General features: G+C 45.5%; 1 protein-coding gene and 1 long non-coding RNA gene across 8 annotated transcripts in view; one reads left to right on the forward strand and one right to left on the reverse strand.

The window, feature by feature from the left end:
• The window catches only part of shank2 (SH3 and multiple ankyrin repeat domains 2), a 310,238-nt gene that overhangs the window by 220,197 nt on the left and 70,783 nt on the right, over window positions 1–19,258 (reverse strand). For all 7 annotated transcript variants that reach the window (XM_031899735.1, XM_031899734.1, XM_031899733.1 and 4 more), the window contains one exon: window positions 8,231–8,465. In XM_031899735.1, the coding sequence (XP_031755595.1) occupies window positions 8,231–8,446 (216 nt within the window). In that variant the 5' untranslated portion in view covers window positions 8,447–8,465. The remainder of the gene's footprint in view (window positions 1–8,230; window positions 8,466–19,258) is intronic.
• On the forward strand, window positions 1,957–3,808 carry LOC105947174. Its single transcript, XR_004222236.1, has 4 exons — window positions 1,957–2,465; window positions 2,660–2,851; window positions 2,979–3,389; window positions 3,491–3,808. It is a non-coding gene; the product is annotated as an uncharacterized LOC105947174 (long non-coding RNA).

The following is a 19,258-nucleotide window of genomic DNA, read 5'->3' on the forward strand; positions in this document are numbered from 1 at the left end:
GTAACATGCTACTTGGGACATACCAACTACTGTAACACGCTACTTGGGACATACCAACTACTGTAAGTAACATGCTACTTGGGACATACCAACTACTGTAACACGCTACTTGGGACATACCAACTACTGTAAGTAACATGCTACTTGGAACATACCAACTACTGTAACACGCTACTTGGGACATACCAACTACTGTAAGTAACATGCTACTTGGGACATACCAACTACTGTAAGTAACATGCTACTTGGGACATACCAACTACTGTAAGTAACATGCTACTTGGGACATACCAACTACTGTAAGTAACATGCTACTTGGGACATACCAACTACTGAAACACGCTACTTGGGACATACCAACTACTGTAAGTAACATGCTACTTGGGACATACCAACTACTGTAACACGCTACTTGGGACATACCAACTACTGTAAGTAACATGCTACTTGGGACATACCAACTACTGTAAGTAACATGCTACTTGGGACATACCAACTACTGTAAGTAACATGCTACTTGGGACATACCAACTACTGTAAGTAACATGCTACTTGGGACACAGCAAATACTGTAAGTAACATGCTACTTGGGACATACCAACTACTGTAAGTAACATGCTACTTGGGACATACCAACTACTGTAAGTAACATGCTACTTGGGACACAGCAAATACTGTAAGTAACATGCTACTTGGGACATACCAACTACTGAAACACGCTACTTGGGACATACCAACTACTGTAAGTAACATGCTACTTGGGACATACCAACTACTGTAAGTAACATGCTACTTGGGACATACCAACTACTGAAACACGCTACTTGGGACATACCAACTACTGTAAGTAACATGCTACTTGGGACATACCAACTACTGTAAGTAACATGCTACTTGGGACATACCAACTACTGTAAGTAACATGCTACTTGGGACATACCAACTACTGTAAGTAACATGCTACTTGGGACATACCAACTACTGTAAGTAACATGCTACTTGGGACATACCAACTACTGTAAGTAACATGCTACTTGGGACATACCAACTACTGTAAGTAACATGCTACTTGGGACACAGCAAATACTGTAAGTAACATGCTACTTGGGACATACCAACTACTGTAAGTAACATGCTACTTGGGACATACCAACTACTGTAAGTAACATGCTACTTGGGACATACCAACTACTGTAAGTAACATGCTACTTGGGACACAGCAAATACTGTAAGTAACATGCTACTTGGGACATACCAACTACTGTAAGTAACATGCTACTTGGGACATACCAACTACTGTAAGTAACATGCTACTTGGGACACAGCAAATACTGTAAGTAACATGCTACTTGGGACATACCAACTACTGTAAGTAACATGCTACTTGGGACATACCAACTACTGTAAGTAACATGCTACTTGGGACACAGCAAATACTGTAAGTAACATGCTACTTGGGACATACCAACTACTGTAAGTAACATGCTACTTGGGACATACCAACTACTGTAAGTAACATGCTACTTGGGACATACCAACTACTGTAAGTAACATGCTACTTGGGACATACCAACTACTGTAAGTAACATGCTACTTGGGACACAGCAAATACTGTAAGTAACACGCTACTTGGGACATACCAACTACTGTAACACGCTACTTGGGACATACCAACTACTGTAAGTAACATGCTACTTGGGACATACCAACTACTGTAACACGCTACTTGGGACATACCAACTACTGTAAGTAACATGCTACTTGGGACATACCAACTACTGTAAGTAACATGCTACTTGGGACATACCAACTACTGTAAGTAACATGCTACTTGGGACACAGCAAATACTGTAAGTAACACGCTACTTGGGACACAGCAAATACTGTAAGTAACACGCTACTTGGGACACAGCAAATACTGTAAGTAACATGCTACTTGGGACATACCAACTACTGTAAGTAACATGCTACTTGGGACACACCAACTACTGTAAGTAACATGCTACTTGGGACACAGCAAATACTGTAAGTAACAAGCTACTTTAGACAGAAGGGTGGATATCTCACAGTTACAATCTCAAGGTGCTCTGATACGTATTAAATCTTGTGATTGTTATTTGTTTTAAAAAGGTTCTATTCATCAGAACTAGTAGTGGGTTTGCAGTTCCTGCATTCAAATGGGATCATCCATCGGTAAGGAAACTTTAAATCCTTTCTAAAATCCCTCTCCTTATACTCGGTCCCACTGCTGGCCGTAATTCCACTCTCATTTTATTACTCCTAATGGCAAACATGCTAAATGCTGTGTCCCATATGTGCCTTACAGAGACCTCAAGCCAGAGAACATCTTGCTGGATGAAGAAGGCCATTTGAAGATTTCGGATTTTGGCCTTGCCTGCACCAGCGTGTTTGGAAGGAAGACGGTGTGGGGGTACTATGGGACACCAGGGTACATTGCCCCAGAGGTGAGAATCTCAGTTCGCGTATATATAAATGATAATTCTCATTATTATTTTAAGTTATATCAATGTGCTCCTGTGTGGCCTTCTAAAGCTCAAGGCCCAAGGGACTGTCTCACCTTGTCCTTAAGCCCATCATGGGTATTTAACTGACTGAGAACTTTATTTTTGATATCTGATCTGTTCTGCTCCTTCTCAAGGTTTTATCAGATGAGCAGTACAACAAGGGAGCTGACTGGTGGTCATTCGGAGTCATCCTGTATGAAATGGCCACCGGCTATATGCCCTTTCCACCAATGGGCACCATAGAAGAACAGGTGGAAATGATTTTGGATACAAAGCCAAAATATCCAGAATCCCTTCCTCCTGACTTACGTCACCTCCTAAAGCAGGTTAGTAAAATGGGAATGTGCTTTTACCAGAACATTTAATCAATTGTCACAGAATAAAATATTTTACTAATTAGAATGCAGCAACATTAGTGGAGTTTTTTAAATAACGATTCCTTATTTACTTTAGCTCATGAAGAAGAAGCCCGAGCGACGCCTGGGGGTCAATGGCCGTATCCGGGACCACCCATTTTTTGCATCAGTTAATTGGGTGGAAGTGGAGAGAAGACGGCTGGTGCCCCCTGTTAGACCAACTACAGTAAGTTGATAACTGCAGCGTGATAGCACTTAGTGACTTAGTACATCTCATCCCATCAGGGAATCTGCCAGAAAGCAAGTTAATAATAAATGCCACCATGGCTAAAGGGGATAATTGTTGTATAACAGTATTTATTATTTTCTACAGGGACCTGTAACGAGGGACAGCAAGGTCTTCATCTCATTCCCGGAGGAGGACCCCACTGAGACCCGAATGCTCGCGAGGTTCGACTATGTGAACCCGAGCTGGCTGGGGTAATGCCCCACAGTTCCCACCAACCAGGTAAGCCTTACAGTTAGGCGCGGGTAAATCAGCGATTGCTTACTGGTATATTCATTGCATGTACTGAGACTCGGTACCAGCAGTACTCGTATCTTTTTCAGATCCTTCCAACTGACCATCACAGAAGCTGGGCAACATCCTATAAGAACAACACTGGCACCATTCCTGCTCCATCCTGTGACACTGGGTAATGTATAACAACCAAGGTGAGCGAATATTGTTTATTACAATCTTAAACTACTCCCTGCTCTGCCTTATACCCAGTGGGGAGGTCTCCCCATATACACCATCTTATCATGGCCATCACCACAGAAAGCACTTACAGCTGCATTTATCATCTCTCTGTGCTTTCTATGTCATTTCCATCTTACGCAGCTATTTCATTTCAAAGTTTTATAGTTCTAAGTTTAAAAAAAAAAACCCACAAAAAAAAAGCACAGCCTGTTCCCCCCAGGCTTTATAATAATCTGTGATGTCATCAGAGGGGGGGATAGGGGTGGGTCTAGTTAGTGGCCTGTGACTGGCTACTTTCCAATTTGGCCAGTCACAAACCATTAACGGTTCCCCTCTAATGACATCATAAATTACCTCCCCATGACAAGCACGGCCTGTTCCCCCCAGGCTTTATTAAGCACGGCCTGTTCCCCCCAGGCTTTATTAAGCACGGCCTGTTCCCCCCAGGCTTTATCAAGCACGGCCTGTTCCCCCCAGGCTTTATTAAGCACGGCCTGTTCCCCCCAGGCTTTATCAAGCACGGCCTGTTCCCCCCAGGATTTATTAAGCACGGCCTGTTCCCCCCAGGCTTTATCAAGCACGGCCTGTTCCCCCCAGGCTTTATTAAGTACGGCCTGTTCCCCCCAGGCTTTATTAAGCACGGCCTGTTCCCCCCAGGCTTTATTAAGCACGGCCTGTTCCCCCCAGGCTTTATCAAGCACGGCCTGTTCCCCCCAGGCTTTATTAAGCACGGCCTGTTTCCTTCAGGCTTTATAATAATCTATGATGTCATCGGAGGGGGGGATAGGGGTGGGTCTAGTAAGTGGCCTGTGACTGGCTACTTTCCAATGTGGCCAGTCACAAACCATTAACGGTTCCCCTCAAATGACATCATAAATTACCTCCCCATGACAAGCACGGCCTGTTCCCCCCAGGCTTTATCAAGCACGACCTGTTCCCCCCAGGCTTTATTAAGCACGGCCTGTTCCCCCCAGGCTTTATTAAGCACGGCCTGTTTCCCCCAGGCTTTATTAAGCACGACCTGTTCCCCCCAGGCTTTATTAAGCACGGCCTGTTCCCCCCAGGCTTTATTAAGCACGGCCTGTTCCCCCCAGGCTTTATTAAGCACGGCCTGTTCCCCCCAGGCTTTATCAAGCACGGCCTGTTCCCCCCAGGCTTTATTAAGCACGGCCTGTTTCCTTCAGGCTTTATAATAATCTATGATGTCATCGGAGGGGGGGATAGGGGTGGGTCTAGTAAGTGGCCTGTGACTGGCTACTTTCCAATGTGGCCAGTCACAAACCATTAACGGTTCCCCTCAAATGACATCATAAATTACCTCCCCATGACAAGCACGGCCTGTTCCCCCCAGGCTTTATCAAGCACGACCTGTTCCCCCCAGGCTTTATTAAGCACGGCCTGTTCCCCCCAGGCTTTATCAAGCACGGCCTGTTCCCCCCAGGCTTTATTAAGCACGGCCTGTTTCCCCCAGGCTTTATTAAGCACGACCTGTTCCCCCCAGGCTTTATTAAGCACGGCCTGTTCCCCCCAGGCTTTATTAAGCACGGCCTGTTTCCCCCAGGCTTTATTAAGCACGACCTGTTCCCCCCAGGCTTTATTAAGCACGGCCTGTTCCCCCCAGGCTTTATTAAGCACGGCCTGTTCCCCCCAGGCTTTATTAAGCACGGCCTGTTCCCCCCAGGCTTTATTAAGCACGGCCTGTTCCCCCCAGGCTTTATCAAGCACGGCCTGTTCCCCCCAGGCTTTATTAAGCACGGCCTGTTCCCCCCAGGCTTTATTAAGCACGACCTGTTCCCCCCAGGCTTTATTAAGCACGACCTGTTCCCCCCAGGCTTTATTAAGCACGGCCTGTTCCCCCCAGGCTTTATTAAGCACGGCCTGTTCCCCCCAGGCTTTATCAAGCACGGCCTGTTCCCCCCAGGCTTTATCAAGCACGGCCTGTTTTCTTCAGGCTTTTTCATTATCTGTGATGTCATCAGAGGGGGGGATAGGGGTGGGCATAGCTGGTGGCCTGTAATTGGCTAATTTTCAATACAGCCAGTCACAAGCCGCCAGCGGTTCCCCTCTAATGACATCACAAACTACATCTAAGACTACTCTGAAGATCTTTATAATCACACATCTAAGATCAGTACAATCTCTTTCTTACAAAGATGTTATGGCTGATCAGATGGGGTTCCTAAAGGAGGCCATACATGCACCCATATTATAACACAAAACAAGCATGGCCTGTTCCCCTCCTGCCCACCCCCAGGTCATTAATAAACAAGGTAAAAAGCAAAGGGCCAAGGACTGACCCCTGCGGTACCCACCAACAACACTGGCCCAATTAGAAAATGTTCCGCTTACTCCCTCTCTCAGTTCTCTATACAGGTACGAATATTATGTTCCAGGACAATATTCCTTCCGGTTTATCTTTCTGTACTGTATTAAATGCTGCTCCCTCAGTGTCGGACTGGCCCACCAGGATACCAGGAAAACTCCCGGGGGGCCAGTCCGACACCCCAGCCCGACACTGCGCTCCTTTACAAATGACAAGAAATCATGAAGCACCTAAAGATTCAACAGGCAGAGATCTCTCGGCGCAGGATGGAGTGGAAGAAGTATTCAGTATAATTATATTTTTGTTTAAAGTTTAATAAAGAATATCAAAATAAGTTATTCTGTGCCGGGAGCCTCATTTTTATGGTTGCGTTTTTTTTCCAAGTGAAAACAGACACGGTTGAAAAATTGATCTCTGCTGGTCAAGTACTTAAAGTAGAAGGAAAGGTAAAAACGAAGTAAGCTTAATCAGAAAAGTCTATGGAAACATGTTCTGCCTTCAGGGCAGGGGCACGGAGTCTGCTCAGTTTGCTAAAAATAACTAATAAAAACCAATTGCAAAGTTTCTAGTGGTAGGACATTAAATAACTAAAAATTAACGTAAGGTGAACCCTTTCACCTGTATATGTACAGCAGAGAAATCCATAGGGAAGGCAGAACATTATGGTGGCCCAGATGCAAGCGCTGCACAAGTGAGCACTAAGGGGTGTGATTTCACAGCGGTCTTCTGCTACAGTGTTTCAGGAGTCAGAACCAGTCGTGCAGCCAGACAGTCACTGTTTTCAATAGCAATAAATAACAGTAAAAGCAGTATATTGGAAAGCTGCTTTGGGAAGGGGGTGCGTCATGACCAAACGCACAGGAATGCACTGACAAATGAAGATAAATGGCCCCAGCCGGTCAGTGATTGATGCTCAACATTCTTATCAGCACAGACACAGGGTTCATGTTTATCAGTATCTGCACTAATGTAGGCTGTACCAGTCATTCACAGAGGCACTGTACTGTAGTCATTTATTAAACTACACTGTAACCCCATTATAGTGCAAACCTTTAACTACAGTCTTATCGGGGCTATCGGGGCTCGCTCACATACAGATTGGGCCAGCTGGAAAATGTGATCATCCCAGAACTACACTGGTCTGATCATGAGGTTCTTGCCCAATGTGTTTACTTACAGCTGCTGTACAGCAATACAAACACAGACTTAAGAAGTGAGTCTTAGGGCTCTGGCACACGGGGAGATTAGTCGCCCGTGACAAAACTCCCTGTTCGCGGGCGACTAATCTCCCCGAGTTACCTACCCCTGCCATCCCACCGGCGAACATGTAAGTCGCCGGCGGGATGGCAGACGCGGCGGGGCGATTTGCGCGAACAGGGAGTTTTGCCGCGGGCGACTAATCTCCCCGTGTGCCAGAGCCCTTAGGGCTGTGATACACGGGGAGATTAGTCGCCCGCAAAAAATCTCCCTTGTCGCGGGCGACTAATCTCCCCGAAATGACACCGGCTAGAATGTAAATTGTCTGTGAGATGGTTCATACACTGTACCACGATTTCCCAAAATCGCTGAAGTTTCCTCTCAAGGCAACTTCCACAAGCAATTTACATTCTAGCCGGTGGCATTGCATTTCAGGAAGATTAGTCGCCGCAACAAGGGAGATTTGTCGCGCGGCGACTTATCTCCCCGTCTGCCACGGCCCGTAACAACATGCAAGATAAGCTTTGCGGTACCTCTATGGCTAGTAGTCCTATAATGTAATATTATTTTAACCAATGCATTTCTTTCTTGGGGTAAAAAGATCAATAGCAGATTAAGTTAAAGAACCTCATCTTTCATGTGCCTGATCCTGTTGTAGGATTTACTAGTTTGTATGAAAATGAGTTCTCTGTATGTGGATAAGGTATGTAATTTAACATGTGTTGCTTTCAGCAGGCCTGGGCAGGGTTCAGTATAATAGGTTCCTACTGTGTTTTCCAATAATAAATAAAAGCCTATCTGAAAAAGAAAAATGACACATAGACACATGAATGCTGCAACACGGGGCCTCATTTAATAAGACTGGCAAGAAGCATAGGCAAACCATGGTTGTGGTGTAGATGATAAAAGATGCACAACTGGACCTATTGATGCTGAGGAACACTGGAGCTACTGCCTTCCAGGACCTGGTGGTAGCAGCAGGTTTCCACAGCGCGTTGTGTTAATGTTGATGCACCAAACCTGCACCTAGTGAACCCTGCGGCAGATTTACATAAGGGCCAAAAAGCTAAAAGAATCAGTGGCTCACGGTTTGCTGAAGATCTGGGATGACAATCCTGATGACCATCGTGTTGGTCTGGATGTCTTCCAGCCGACTGGTCGGTCGCTCCGTGGTGGCTCTGATGGTGTCATAGATGGTCTCTTCTTTAGAGCTGTCGGATTCTGATTCCATTGAGTAGTCTGAAAAGCTCTGCGCCATCTCATCTTCACTGGAAGTGGGACTGCGGGGCATGTTCAGCGTCATTCACCATAAAGCACTGCAGCTATAAAGAAGACAAGAAGGTTTCAGAATGGGAAAGGTTTGGCAATGAACACAAAAGCATAAAAAATCAGTACAAAAAAAATGGAAGAAATAAGGTGGAGCTAAGAAAGAACATGTGCAAAGAAATGAATAGGAGAAGATTGGATAAGGATCAAGGGTTAAAGGACATGGTCAGATTGTTCCACCAGGAGACCTATAATGGATTATAGTGGACATAAGTCTACTGAGCTAAATTAAATAATTTCCTGAAAAACAACTTGACACTGCAACCTTGCCACTGTTGATGGACTTGGGTTTTATTGGACCCCTGGGGGGCCTTAGCTAGAGAAACTAATTTCCTGGAGAGCACCATGACTGCTCCCTTGTCACTCTTGATGGCTTCAGTAGACTCAAAAGTGCCACAGCTACTTAAACTAATTTCCTGTAAAGCACCATGAATCTACACCTTTACCACTCTGGATGGACTCAGCCTTCAGTGGACCCGTTAGTTTATTCAGCTACAGGATTTCATTTCCTTAAAATCACCATGACTCTACACTCTTTTCACTCTTAATAGGCTCAGGCTTCAGGAGTCAACTTAGATGAACTCATTTCCAGGAAAGCACCATGGCTCTCCATTGGGCCAATGCAGGAATTTCAAGGTTGGACCTTCTGCCCAAAGACAATAAGGTGTGCTCTAAACTACGCCCGCCATTAGAAATTCAGAGCCCTAGGGCCCTGTACAGGAAGGACATCAACCCTCGAGACTTGGTGGATAAGAAGAGAAATGCCATTAGGGAGAAGAGGGGCACAAGCAGAGATCAAAGTATAGAAGGGAAGAGAAGGAGGAAACAGTTGAGGAGAACTAATAATTGAGAGAGACAAAAGGAAGAGTGGAACAGCAGAAGTTAAGGAGCATAAGGTGAATTACATAACGACAACAGGGAAGAAATACAGCCAGAATAGGTGTGATGGGACCCATAGGGTTAAATTGCCCCTATGGCTTTAAATCCCTACAGGTTCAGTTCCCTTAGTTGCTGGGCAAAAGGGAATGTATCCAAGTAAGTCCATTAACACATGGATGCTATTGGTTAGAAGGTATGGTGACCACATCCTGCCTCACTCAGTGGCACCTTCCTCTTTGCTTCCACCGGGGGAACAGGGCGGGTGTTGCTGTGAGCCCAGGGCATGGGCCCAGGCCCAGTGAAGTCGGGGAACAGGGCCCCATGAATGAGGCATTAGATAGTGGCGGGTGTAGCTCCCTTTATAGTACCACTCTAGGAGTGTAAGGCAGTTAGGGCTGAGCCAGAAAGAGCAGTTCTGAGCTCCAACATAGGACTTGCAGTTTTGGAGGCATCTCCCCCAGGCCATATTGCCTGTAGTGTAGGGATCCCAGAGGACAGGGAATCAGGATAGAGAATTCCCTGAGGGGATCACTATGGGGTATTGCAGAGCTGAAGTGAGATTCCTGCCAGTCTGCCTGCAGGGGAGTGTCAGTCTGTATTACACTCTGTGTGGGATTCTGCCTGTACCACTGGCCTCTGACGCTGTATTGTGAGTATCCCTTTGGATGTTCAATAAATACTTATTATTTTGTTATTTGCAAGAACCTCTGGCACTCTCTGTTGTTATTTTTCAGCATAGCAGCAAGAGAGGTGTAGTTGCACAACACCCTCACCTTCCTCTTCCACTTAGCGAAGGCCCAATCTGGGTGAGAGAGCCTAGTGTAACCCATGTTCTACTGGTATTAGTCTGGAAGGGCAGCTATTCAGCTGAAATAGAGGTTACAGGTGTTTTACTGCAACATGATTTGCACCTTGCGGTGGCTCAGACAAGGCTTATTGTCTAATCTGTCAGTTCCTCTATTATTTGCAAGGTAACGACTCCCCAACGCATTCCACTGTGCTATCATATTCCCCAGCTGTCCCTCACTCAATACAATACATTATCCTCGCACCATAAAAGCCCAGCATGGCCTGACAGTTCAAGAGTAGTGATGAGCAAATCTGTCCCGTTTCACTACGGCATAAAATTTGCAAAACGGCGAAAAATTCATGAAACGCATTTATCGCGCAATTTTTAAAAAATTTTTTTTTTTCCGTTCGCGTCTTTTTTTTTCTGCCGTGTCTATCTTTTTGTCACCCGATTTGATGCACAACAAAAGAATTCCACGCAGCGAATTTTCCCTGAAGTTTCGCAAAACAATTCGCCAAAGGCAAAATGCGGAAATTCGCTGGGAATCCATGCCTGGCGAAAAAATTGGCTCATCACTATTCAAGAGACAGGTACTGCAGTTAAAAAAGGGGACTCTGGGAAAAGATTTTTTGGGTTTGGCCCATTATTTGGTTTAAAGCTAAGCTCAAATCGAGTTTATACAGACAGCCATGGCATAAAAGTCACTCATCTCCAGGGCTAGGTGAGTCTAGAAAAGCAAGTTTTGCAGCACATTCCTTTCATTCTAAACAACCCCCTGTTGAATGTGTGGGGCTCCCATGCCCCACGGTATTAGGGTAGGGCTTATAATGGTTAGAAAACATTCCTTCTTGCTTTAAAATGCAGTAAGTGAGCTTTAGGCCCAGACTGGGATTCAAAATAGTCCCTGGCATTCCAAAAATGAGGCCCAACAGAGACCCAAACAGCCCCCCCCAGCAGCCCAATAAATAGTGACTATTTTGGAAACGTCAGACATTCGTGAAAATGAGCTTAGTCTAATTTTTAAAAATAAGAGAAATGTAAGTGTTTTAGTAAATCTGCCCATTATTGTCTTTTATTACATAACCCCCATAAAGCTGAGAAGGTCCCCTCCTGTGTGTGCAGCCATATTGTTTGTCTTAGTCTCATATATGGCTATTTTGCTCCTGTTTGCCTGTGGGTGGGTTCCAGTTCCCCCACTTGAAAGTCAACAGAGATCCCCATAAAATAATTTAAAAGTACGACGGCAATATTCATTTACACCCCTGTGAAATGAACCATAAGAGCCCCAGTACTTCCCTTCCAGGGCCGGTTTTTACACTAAGCATTACAAGTAATATCGGATGCCAGCGAGCACTATCCCATAAGTGAAAATTGCCTTTTTCTCCTATTCCGCATATAACTTTCTATTATCCCAGCCATTATTCCTCCCATTACATATTCACCCTGAGAAGCCTCTGCAATCTCACTCAATCTCTTCTAGCTTTTTTTTTTTCTTCTTTTATCTATAAGAAACATGGATAGAATTGGGAAAACGGAGAGAAATAATAAGCATAGAGCAAACCAGGGAGAGACAGAGGAACATTTTGCGCTAGAAAAGCTGTAAATGTACAAAAGAGAAGTAAATATTCTATAATAATTAGAGGAATAGGGCAATACAGACTTTTCACATGATTAATTCTGAGGGCACAGCGCCAGTGCATAGAAAGGTGTAACTATTTTGTATCTAGGCTAATGGGGCTAATGGGTGCATGGTTGGCCAGTCCCTAAAGGCCACATACTCGATTCCCACAGGCCAAAAGGCTCGGCAAAAAAAACGTGTCTTCGGACCCTCTTTCGCTGAAGCTAGGGGGGCCTTTTTATCCCTGACCCCCGGCCAAAAGGCTCACGAGGGGCAAGGGTCTTCGGACTCTCCTTCGCCGCAAGGCTAGGGAGAGTCCCTTTCCTCTGGGTTCCGCCGAAGCTTCCTCCGAGGTACAGTCAAGGCCGAAGTCTTGTTTTTTGTATCGGGGAGAGACAGGAGCCAAAAGGCCACACAGTCCTCCCCTTGGTCTGTGGGGCATACCCGAATGGGCAACTGCATCCTCAAACCCATTTAGAAAGGGTCACATATAAAAAAGTGCAGTGACAAAACAGGAGGTGAATAAATAAAAAATAAGAAAAAGAGTGCCGTGGATACGGCCCCAGCCTGACGGCCGGAATTATAAAAATTTCTCTCTGCTTCAGCCAAAAGGCTGGGGCAGAAGGAGCGAGTGTAGCATAAAAACATAAAGTGCCATTGTGCAAAGTGCCGTACTAGTGCACTCACTGTGCTTGTTCGGGCACCCTGGGGTCGCTAATCCCAGGGCACGGCGCACCTCGGGCTTTCATGCTACCGGCCCCTTGGCCAGAGGATCAAGGTAGACTGTCTTATATGGAGGAGCAGCCAGATTCCCCTCCTAAGAACAGATACTACACTTGATCTTAGCCAAAAGGTTCATTCATATCTGTAGTGTATTCCTATGGCTAGAAGCTGCCATAATGTTTCTCTTCACCCTCAGGCTACAGATATAAACAGAGTGACAGACTGACCTTGGGAGGTGGATCTAATAAGCTAAGAAGAGTGGACACCCATGTTGACAAAGCTTGCCTAATAATTCATGGCTGGTCACACCCCAATCCTCCCAAAAATGCCCCTGGTCTGCCTAAACCACTCCCATTCGTAGCTAAGCCACACCTCTTTTGCAGTCTATGGTTAGGGTTTGTTGTATCCTCCCATGCCCCCCTTTACTACAGGGCTCCTAACTGGATTCAAGAGTGCCCTAATTGGTGCTGTGGTATACAAGGCAGTGAAGGAGCTAAGTTCTGCCTCTTGCCCCCATTACTGAGAAAAACTGCCCACTTTCTATATGGGTTTTCTTTTTTGCCTATAGCAGTGGTAAAAGAAGGAGAGGTACAATCACTGGGGGGTTCTTCTAAAGTTACCCAAAGAGTGAGGTGGGGGTGAGAGTTTTGATGTAAAGGTGTGGCTTTGACTTAGGTCCCCAGTACTACAACTCCCAAAATTCTTGAACATATAATCAAGGGTAAAAGTAGACAGGGGCAGTGGCAGCTCAGCCATAATGGTGACCCGAGCTTAAAGGTGGCCATACACCAGCTGATAAAATTCAGTTCTTCCAGACCAGAGTCAGCCTACTGGCCCATCTATGCGGCCAACCATCAGGCCTGCCTGACCAATATCTTGATAAAAATTGTCTTTTCCTGCCTGACGGGGACCACATTGACACGTAGATGTTACCCTCTGTATGGGGCTAGATGTGACCCATCGTGTGTGACCCAATCAGGCCCAGATCTCACCAAACAAGGGGATCTGCCAGTGTATGACAATCTTAGGGCTAGAGTTATCACTATTGTCTGCATTTATTGTATAAAAAGGGCAAGAACAATGCTGTAGCCAATCAGAGAATCAGAAATGGTCACGCATCAAGAACAAGCAGCCAATCAGGGAAAAAAACAGATTTTTATACCATTCTATCCTGACAGGGGGCAAATGCAAATAACGAACACCGATAATTCAGATTAATGATTAGCACTAGGGATTTGGCCTTTTTTGGCAGGGTTCGGTTTCGGCTGAATCCACGCTCCTGGCCGAACCAAATCCGAGGAAATGTTAAAAGAGAGGAAAGAATTTTGCCGCCCACACACCAATTTTTAACCCTTCCCAATTCGGATCGGTTTGGTATTCGGCCAAATCCATTGGAGTGGGGCCGAAATAGCACCAAAGTTAATTTAAAGGTTAATTTGCCCATTAATAAAGGGATGCCCGACGCATCCCGCAGCAAAGAATTTACAAGGCCCTAAAAACCGCCATCTCTAGAATAAAAGCGCCGGCTCCGGACCGGGACGTGACTAATTTGCATTCATTTAACAGATCCGCTGATGATTTTCTTTGCGCCTGACAATAAACAAACAATCCTGCCAAAGGCTCGTCGTCCTCTAACGATCAGTAAGTGCAAATTAAAGACATGACAGTGGAAATATCAGCAGGAACTTCTGGAGGCTAGCTTTTCTAACCCCTATCTCTCAGCACATGAAGGGAAATCTTTAGGGAGAGGCGGCGTTTCCCCGAAGGGGCCTCTGTCGAGATTGGAGAGTGACAAATATGGATTTGCGGTCTATTTCCTCGTCTGTCAATACGTGGAAAGAAAATACTTATTCCTTGAAGTGCCACAACGTAATTAGGTTCTATTCATCCTTGTGTGTATTTAATGAGATAAGGAAAGCGGGTTTTGGCGGTTAATAAACTCTGAATAATGGGGAGGGGGGTTAAAGAAGAGTCAGTAAAGTTATTGCAGAGCCTAAAACTAGTTCCAGTCATCAGCCACCCCCAGGCTTTACTCCTTGGCCTTTCCCATTAGATGACCCTGGAATCACCAGGTTTGCAATAAATATAGGCTCCTCGCGAGCAAATATCAAATTGGGGGTGGAGTTTAAAACCCCTAGGGCTAACAGGTGGTTTACGACGTGAAGCACTTTCTCCATTGGTGAGGCTATAGCAGCCACAGTTTCAAGAAAAAAAACAGCAAATAAGTGTTCACCCCTAACATCACCCTAACAGACATTCTAGTTGGGGTTTCAGGAGCATTGAGGAGAGCAAATTGACATTATCACCAAATGTAACCCTAACTTGAACTTCTAGTTGGGGTTTCAGGGGTATCTAAGGGAGCAAATAGGCATTATTCCCAAATCTCACTCAAACTGATATTCTGGTTGGGGCTTTCAGAGGTACCTAGGAGTGCAAATAGGCATTATCTGCTGATCTCACCCAAACTGACTTTCAAGTTGGGCTTTAAGGAGTATCTGGAAGAGGAAATAGGCCTTGTCCATAAATCTCACCCAAACTGACCTTCTAGTTGGGCTTTAAGAGGTATCTAGGAAAGTAATAGGCATTATCCCCAAATCTTGTCTAAACTGACCTTCTAGTTGGGCTTTCATTGGTATCTATGGAAGCAAATAGGCATTATCCCCATATCTAACAGTTGGGCTGTCAAGAGGTTCTAAGAGAAAAATAGGCATTATCCAAATAGGCATTATCCCATAACCTTACCCAAACTGACCTTCCATTTGGGCTTTCAGAGATATCTAAAAGGAAAATAGTCATTATCACCAATTCTCACCCTAACTGACCCTCGGGTTAAGCTGCCCCAGAGAGACCAGCCCTTCAGTTTGGCAACCACTACCTTAGGGTTTACATGAAAAAAAAGTATCAGGTCTTTGGGTAATGCTGCTGTGTGCTGCTTTCCTAAGGGCTCTGGCACACGGGGAGATTAGTCGCCTGCGACAAAACTCCCTGTTTGCGGGCGACTAATCTCCCCGAGTTGCCATGACCCGCGAAATCGCACCGCCGCGTCTGCCATCCCGCCGGCGACTTACATGTTCGCCGGTGGGATGGCAGGGGTAGGCAAGTCGGGGAGATTAGTCGCCCGCGAACAGGGAATTTTGTCGCAGGCGACTAATCTCCCCCGTGTGCCAGAGCCCTAAATGAGGCACAAGAACCAGACTATACTTTCCTGGTTTTCTTATAACAGCCCCACTGTTAAAAAGAAAGGGCAACAAATAAAATTGTAGCAAATATGCTGTAGGTTAATCCTAAAGTAATAAAACTTTGCACCAGGTCCAGGACAATTCAACACATAATATGTATTGCTATGGGTTACTAGACCAAGTAAAGGCAGCTGGTTTAATTTTATTTACTCCTTTAGTTACTGTATAAGACACCACAATGCACTTTCAGCACAACACATTAATTCTATCTGCAATGCAGCTTCATTTGAACTACACAAGGGGATTTTAGGGCTTTAGGAAAGACAAAGCTTGACTGGTTATCAATGGTCCTGAGTATGAACCCACTCCCTGTGTGATCTGACAATAAAAAGATTAAATATGGCAATAATGAAAAAGTAGATGTTTTGAAATTACAACTCCCATGATTTCTTGATCTTTGAATTTATGCAGAAGGCGGCCGGGAATTGCAGTGCAGCAACGCCGGGAACCCAAAGCTAAACAGTAAGGTTACATAGGGTTGAAAAAAGACCATCAAGTTCAACCCTTCCAAGTTAACCCAGCACCCACAACCTATACTTACCAATCTATCCACTCACCTACAGACCCATACTGACCTTTCCACTCACATACAGACCCACACTGACCTATCCACTCACATACAGACCCATACTGACCTATCTATCCACTCACATACAGACCCATACTGACCTATCTATCCACTCACATACAGACCCATACTGACCTATCTATCCACTCACATACAGACCCACACTGACCTTTCTATCCACTCACATACAGACCCACACTGACCTATCTATCCACTCACATACAGACCCACACTGACCTATCTATCCACTCACATACAGACCCACACTGACCTATCTATCCACTCACATACAGACCCATACTGACCTATCTATCCACTCTCATACAGACCCACACTGACCTATCTATCTACTCACATACAGACCCCCACTGACCTATCTATCCACTCACATACAGACCCACACTGACCTATCTATCCACTCACATACAGACCCACACTGACCTATCTATCCACTCACATACAGACCCATACTGACCTATCTATCCCCTCACATACAGACCCACACTGACCTATCTATCCACTCACATACAGACCCACACTGACCTATCCACTCACATACAGACCCACACTGACCTATCTATCCACTCACATACAGACCCACACTGACCTATCTATCCACTCGCATACAGACCCATACTGACCTATATATCCACTCACATACAGACCCACACTGACCTATCTATCCACTCACATACAGACCCACGCTGACCTATCTATCCACTCACATACAGACCCACACTGACCTATCCACTCACATACAGACCCACGCTGACCTATCTATCCCCTCACATACAGACCCACACTGACCTATCTATCCCCTCACATACAGACCCACACTGACCTATCTATCCACTCACATACAGACCCACACTGACCTATCTATCCCCTCACATACAGACCCACACTGACCTATCTATCCCCTCACATACAGACCCATACTGACCTATCTATCCCCTCACATACAGACCCATACTGACCTATCTATCCACTCACATACAGACCCACACTGACCTATCTATCCACTCACATACAGACCCACACTGACCTATCTATCCACTCACATACAGACCCATACTGACCTTTCCACTCACATACAGACCCACGCTGACCTATCTATCCACTCACATACAGACCCATGCTGACCTATCTATCCACTCACATACAGACCCATACTGACCTATCTATCCACTCACATACAGACCCATACTGACCTATCTATCCACTCACATACAGACCCACACTGACCTATCTATCCACTCACATACAGACCCACACTGACCTATCCACTCACATACAGACCCATACTGACCTATCTATACACTCACATACAGACCCACACTGACCTATCTATACACTCACATACAGACCCACACTGACCTATCTATCCACTCACATACAGACCCACGCTGACCTATCTATCCACTCACATACAGACCCATACTGACCTATCTATCCATTCACATTCATAAACCCTTGTCTTGGTTTTGGGCCCACAGATGTCCATTTTTTTTAGACCCTTTCTATTCCACCTGACCATGCCCTGTCCCCCCCCCCCCCCCCATCACTTGGTTTTGCCCTTAAGCTTACTTTCTGTACCTCTGTTTGGCCAGCATTACTGGTAATTAAAACAACCAAAAAAGTGAACCAAGGCCACACCCCCCCCCCTTCAGTCTGACAGCAGCTGTTATTCCCATTTACTCATTAGCGCTTACAAATACACCCTAACGAGTGGGGTTAAATCAGCTATGCAAATTATTGTGAAATCCCACTTTGTTAATCTATGGAAATGACTAAGAATCTCTAACCTGAGGAACGCATCCCTCTACATATTAAAGCAAATGTTACTCAGCTCATTATCCCGGGGAACGGCAGTCTGATAACGAAGTCATTTTAATAATTTAATTAAACACGCCGTCTGAAGCCGTCTCCGCTCTTTATGTACAAAGCTGATTCCTCTGCTTCCCTTATTAATCAAATGCCATGTCAACAAAATGGCACCTCACAAATTATTCGCTCCAACACGAGGCGACGCGGAAAGTGCATGAAACTGGCTATAAGGAAAATAATGGGAGGTAGGGTTGTTACCCAGCGGCCTAGGGCATTACAAACTTACTGCCAATGTACTTGCTGGTAAATTTGTAAAATACCCTCTCCTTTAGTGACGTGCCAATCACTTTCTTTTTTGCGGGTAAGGGCTGATAGGCCAAAATTTTCCCATGACCCTCCTCACCCACGTCTGACTCCTGTGCCCACCGGCTGTTGCTGTTATAAACTCGTGTCTCACCCCGCCCACTTCAGTGACATCAGAGAGGGGTGGGCAATGCTATAGAGAACTATGGCTTGCCAGGCTGAGCTGAATTAGGGTAAGAAGGGGGTGAGTTCTAACCCTGGGAACCCCACACATAAATAATAAGCTTTGTCCCTCCCTCTTCCTTGTATATGTTAATATAAGCCCTCCCATTCACCCCATTTCCTTCACCATTTTTAGCCCCACCCACCATTTTACATACATTTTCCTGCCCATGCCACAGTCTCGCCCCTGACCTGAAGGCCGGTATTAGAAAAGAAAAACGTTGGCAAGTGCAAAACACTATGTAAAACTCAGTTTTTCCCAGCATTCCCCTGCTGTCAGAGGCAAATATTTGCAGCCTGTTCCGAAGTTTTAGTAACCTCTATTTCAGCTCAATAGCTGCCTTCCCAGACTAGTACCAGTAGAACATGGGTTACACTGGGACTCTCTCACCCAGATTGAGCCTTTGCTAAGTGGAAGAGGAAGGTGAGGGTGTTGTGCAACTACACCTCTCTTGAAACAGAGGGCGCCAGAGGTTCTTGCAAACAACAAAATAACAAGTGAATTATATGAACAGCCACAGGGATAGTCACAATACAGCTTCTCTGGGGCCAGTGGTACAGGCAGAATCCCACACAGAGTGTAATACAGACTGACACTCCCCTGCAGGCAGACTGGCAGG

This window comes from Xenopus tropicalis, chromosome 4, assembly GCF_000004195.4.
Source record: "Xenopus tropicalis strain Nigerian chromosome 4, UCB_Xtro_10.0, whole genome shotgun sequence".
In the NCBI taxonomy this organism is placed as follows: domain Eukaryota; kingdom Metazoa; phylum Chordata; class Amphibia; order Anura; family Pipidae; genus Xenopus; species Xenopus tropicalis.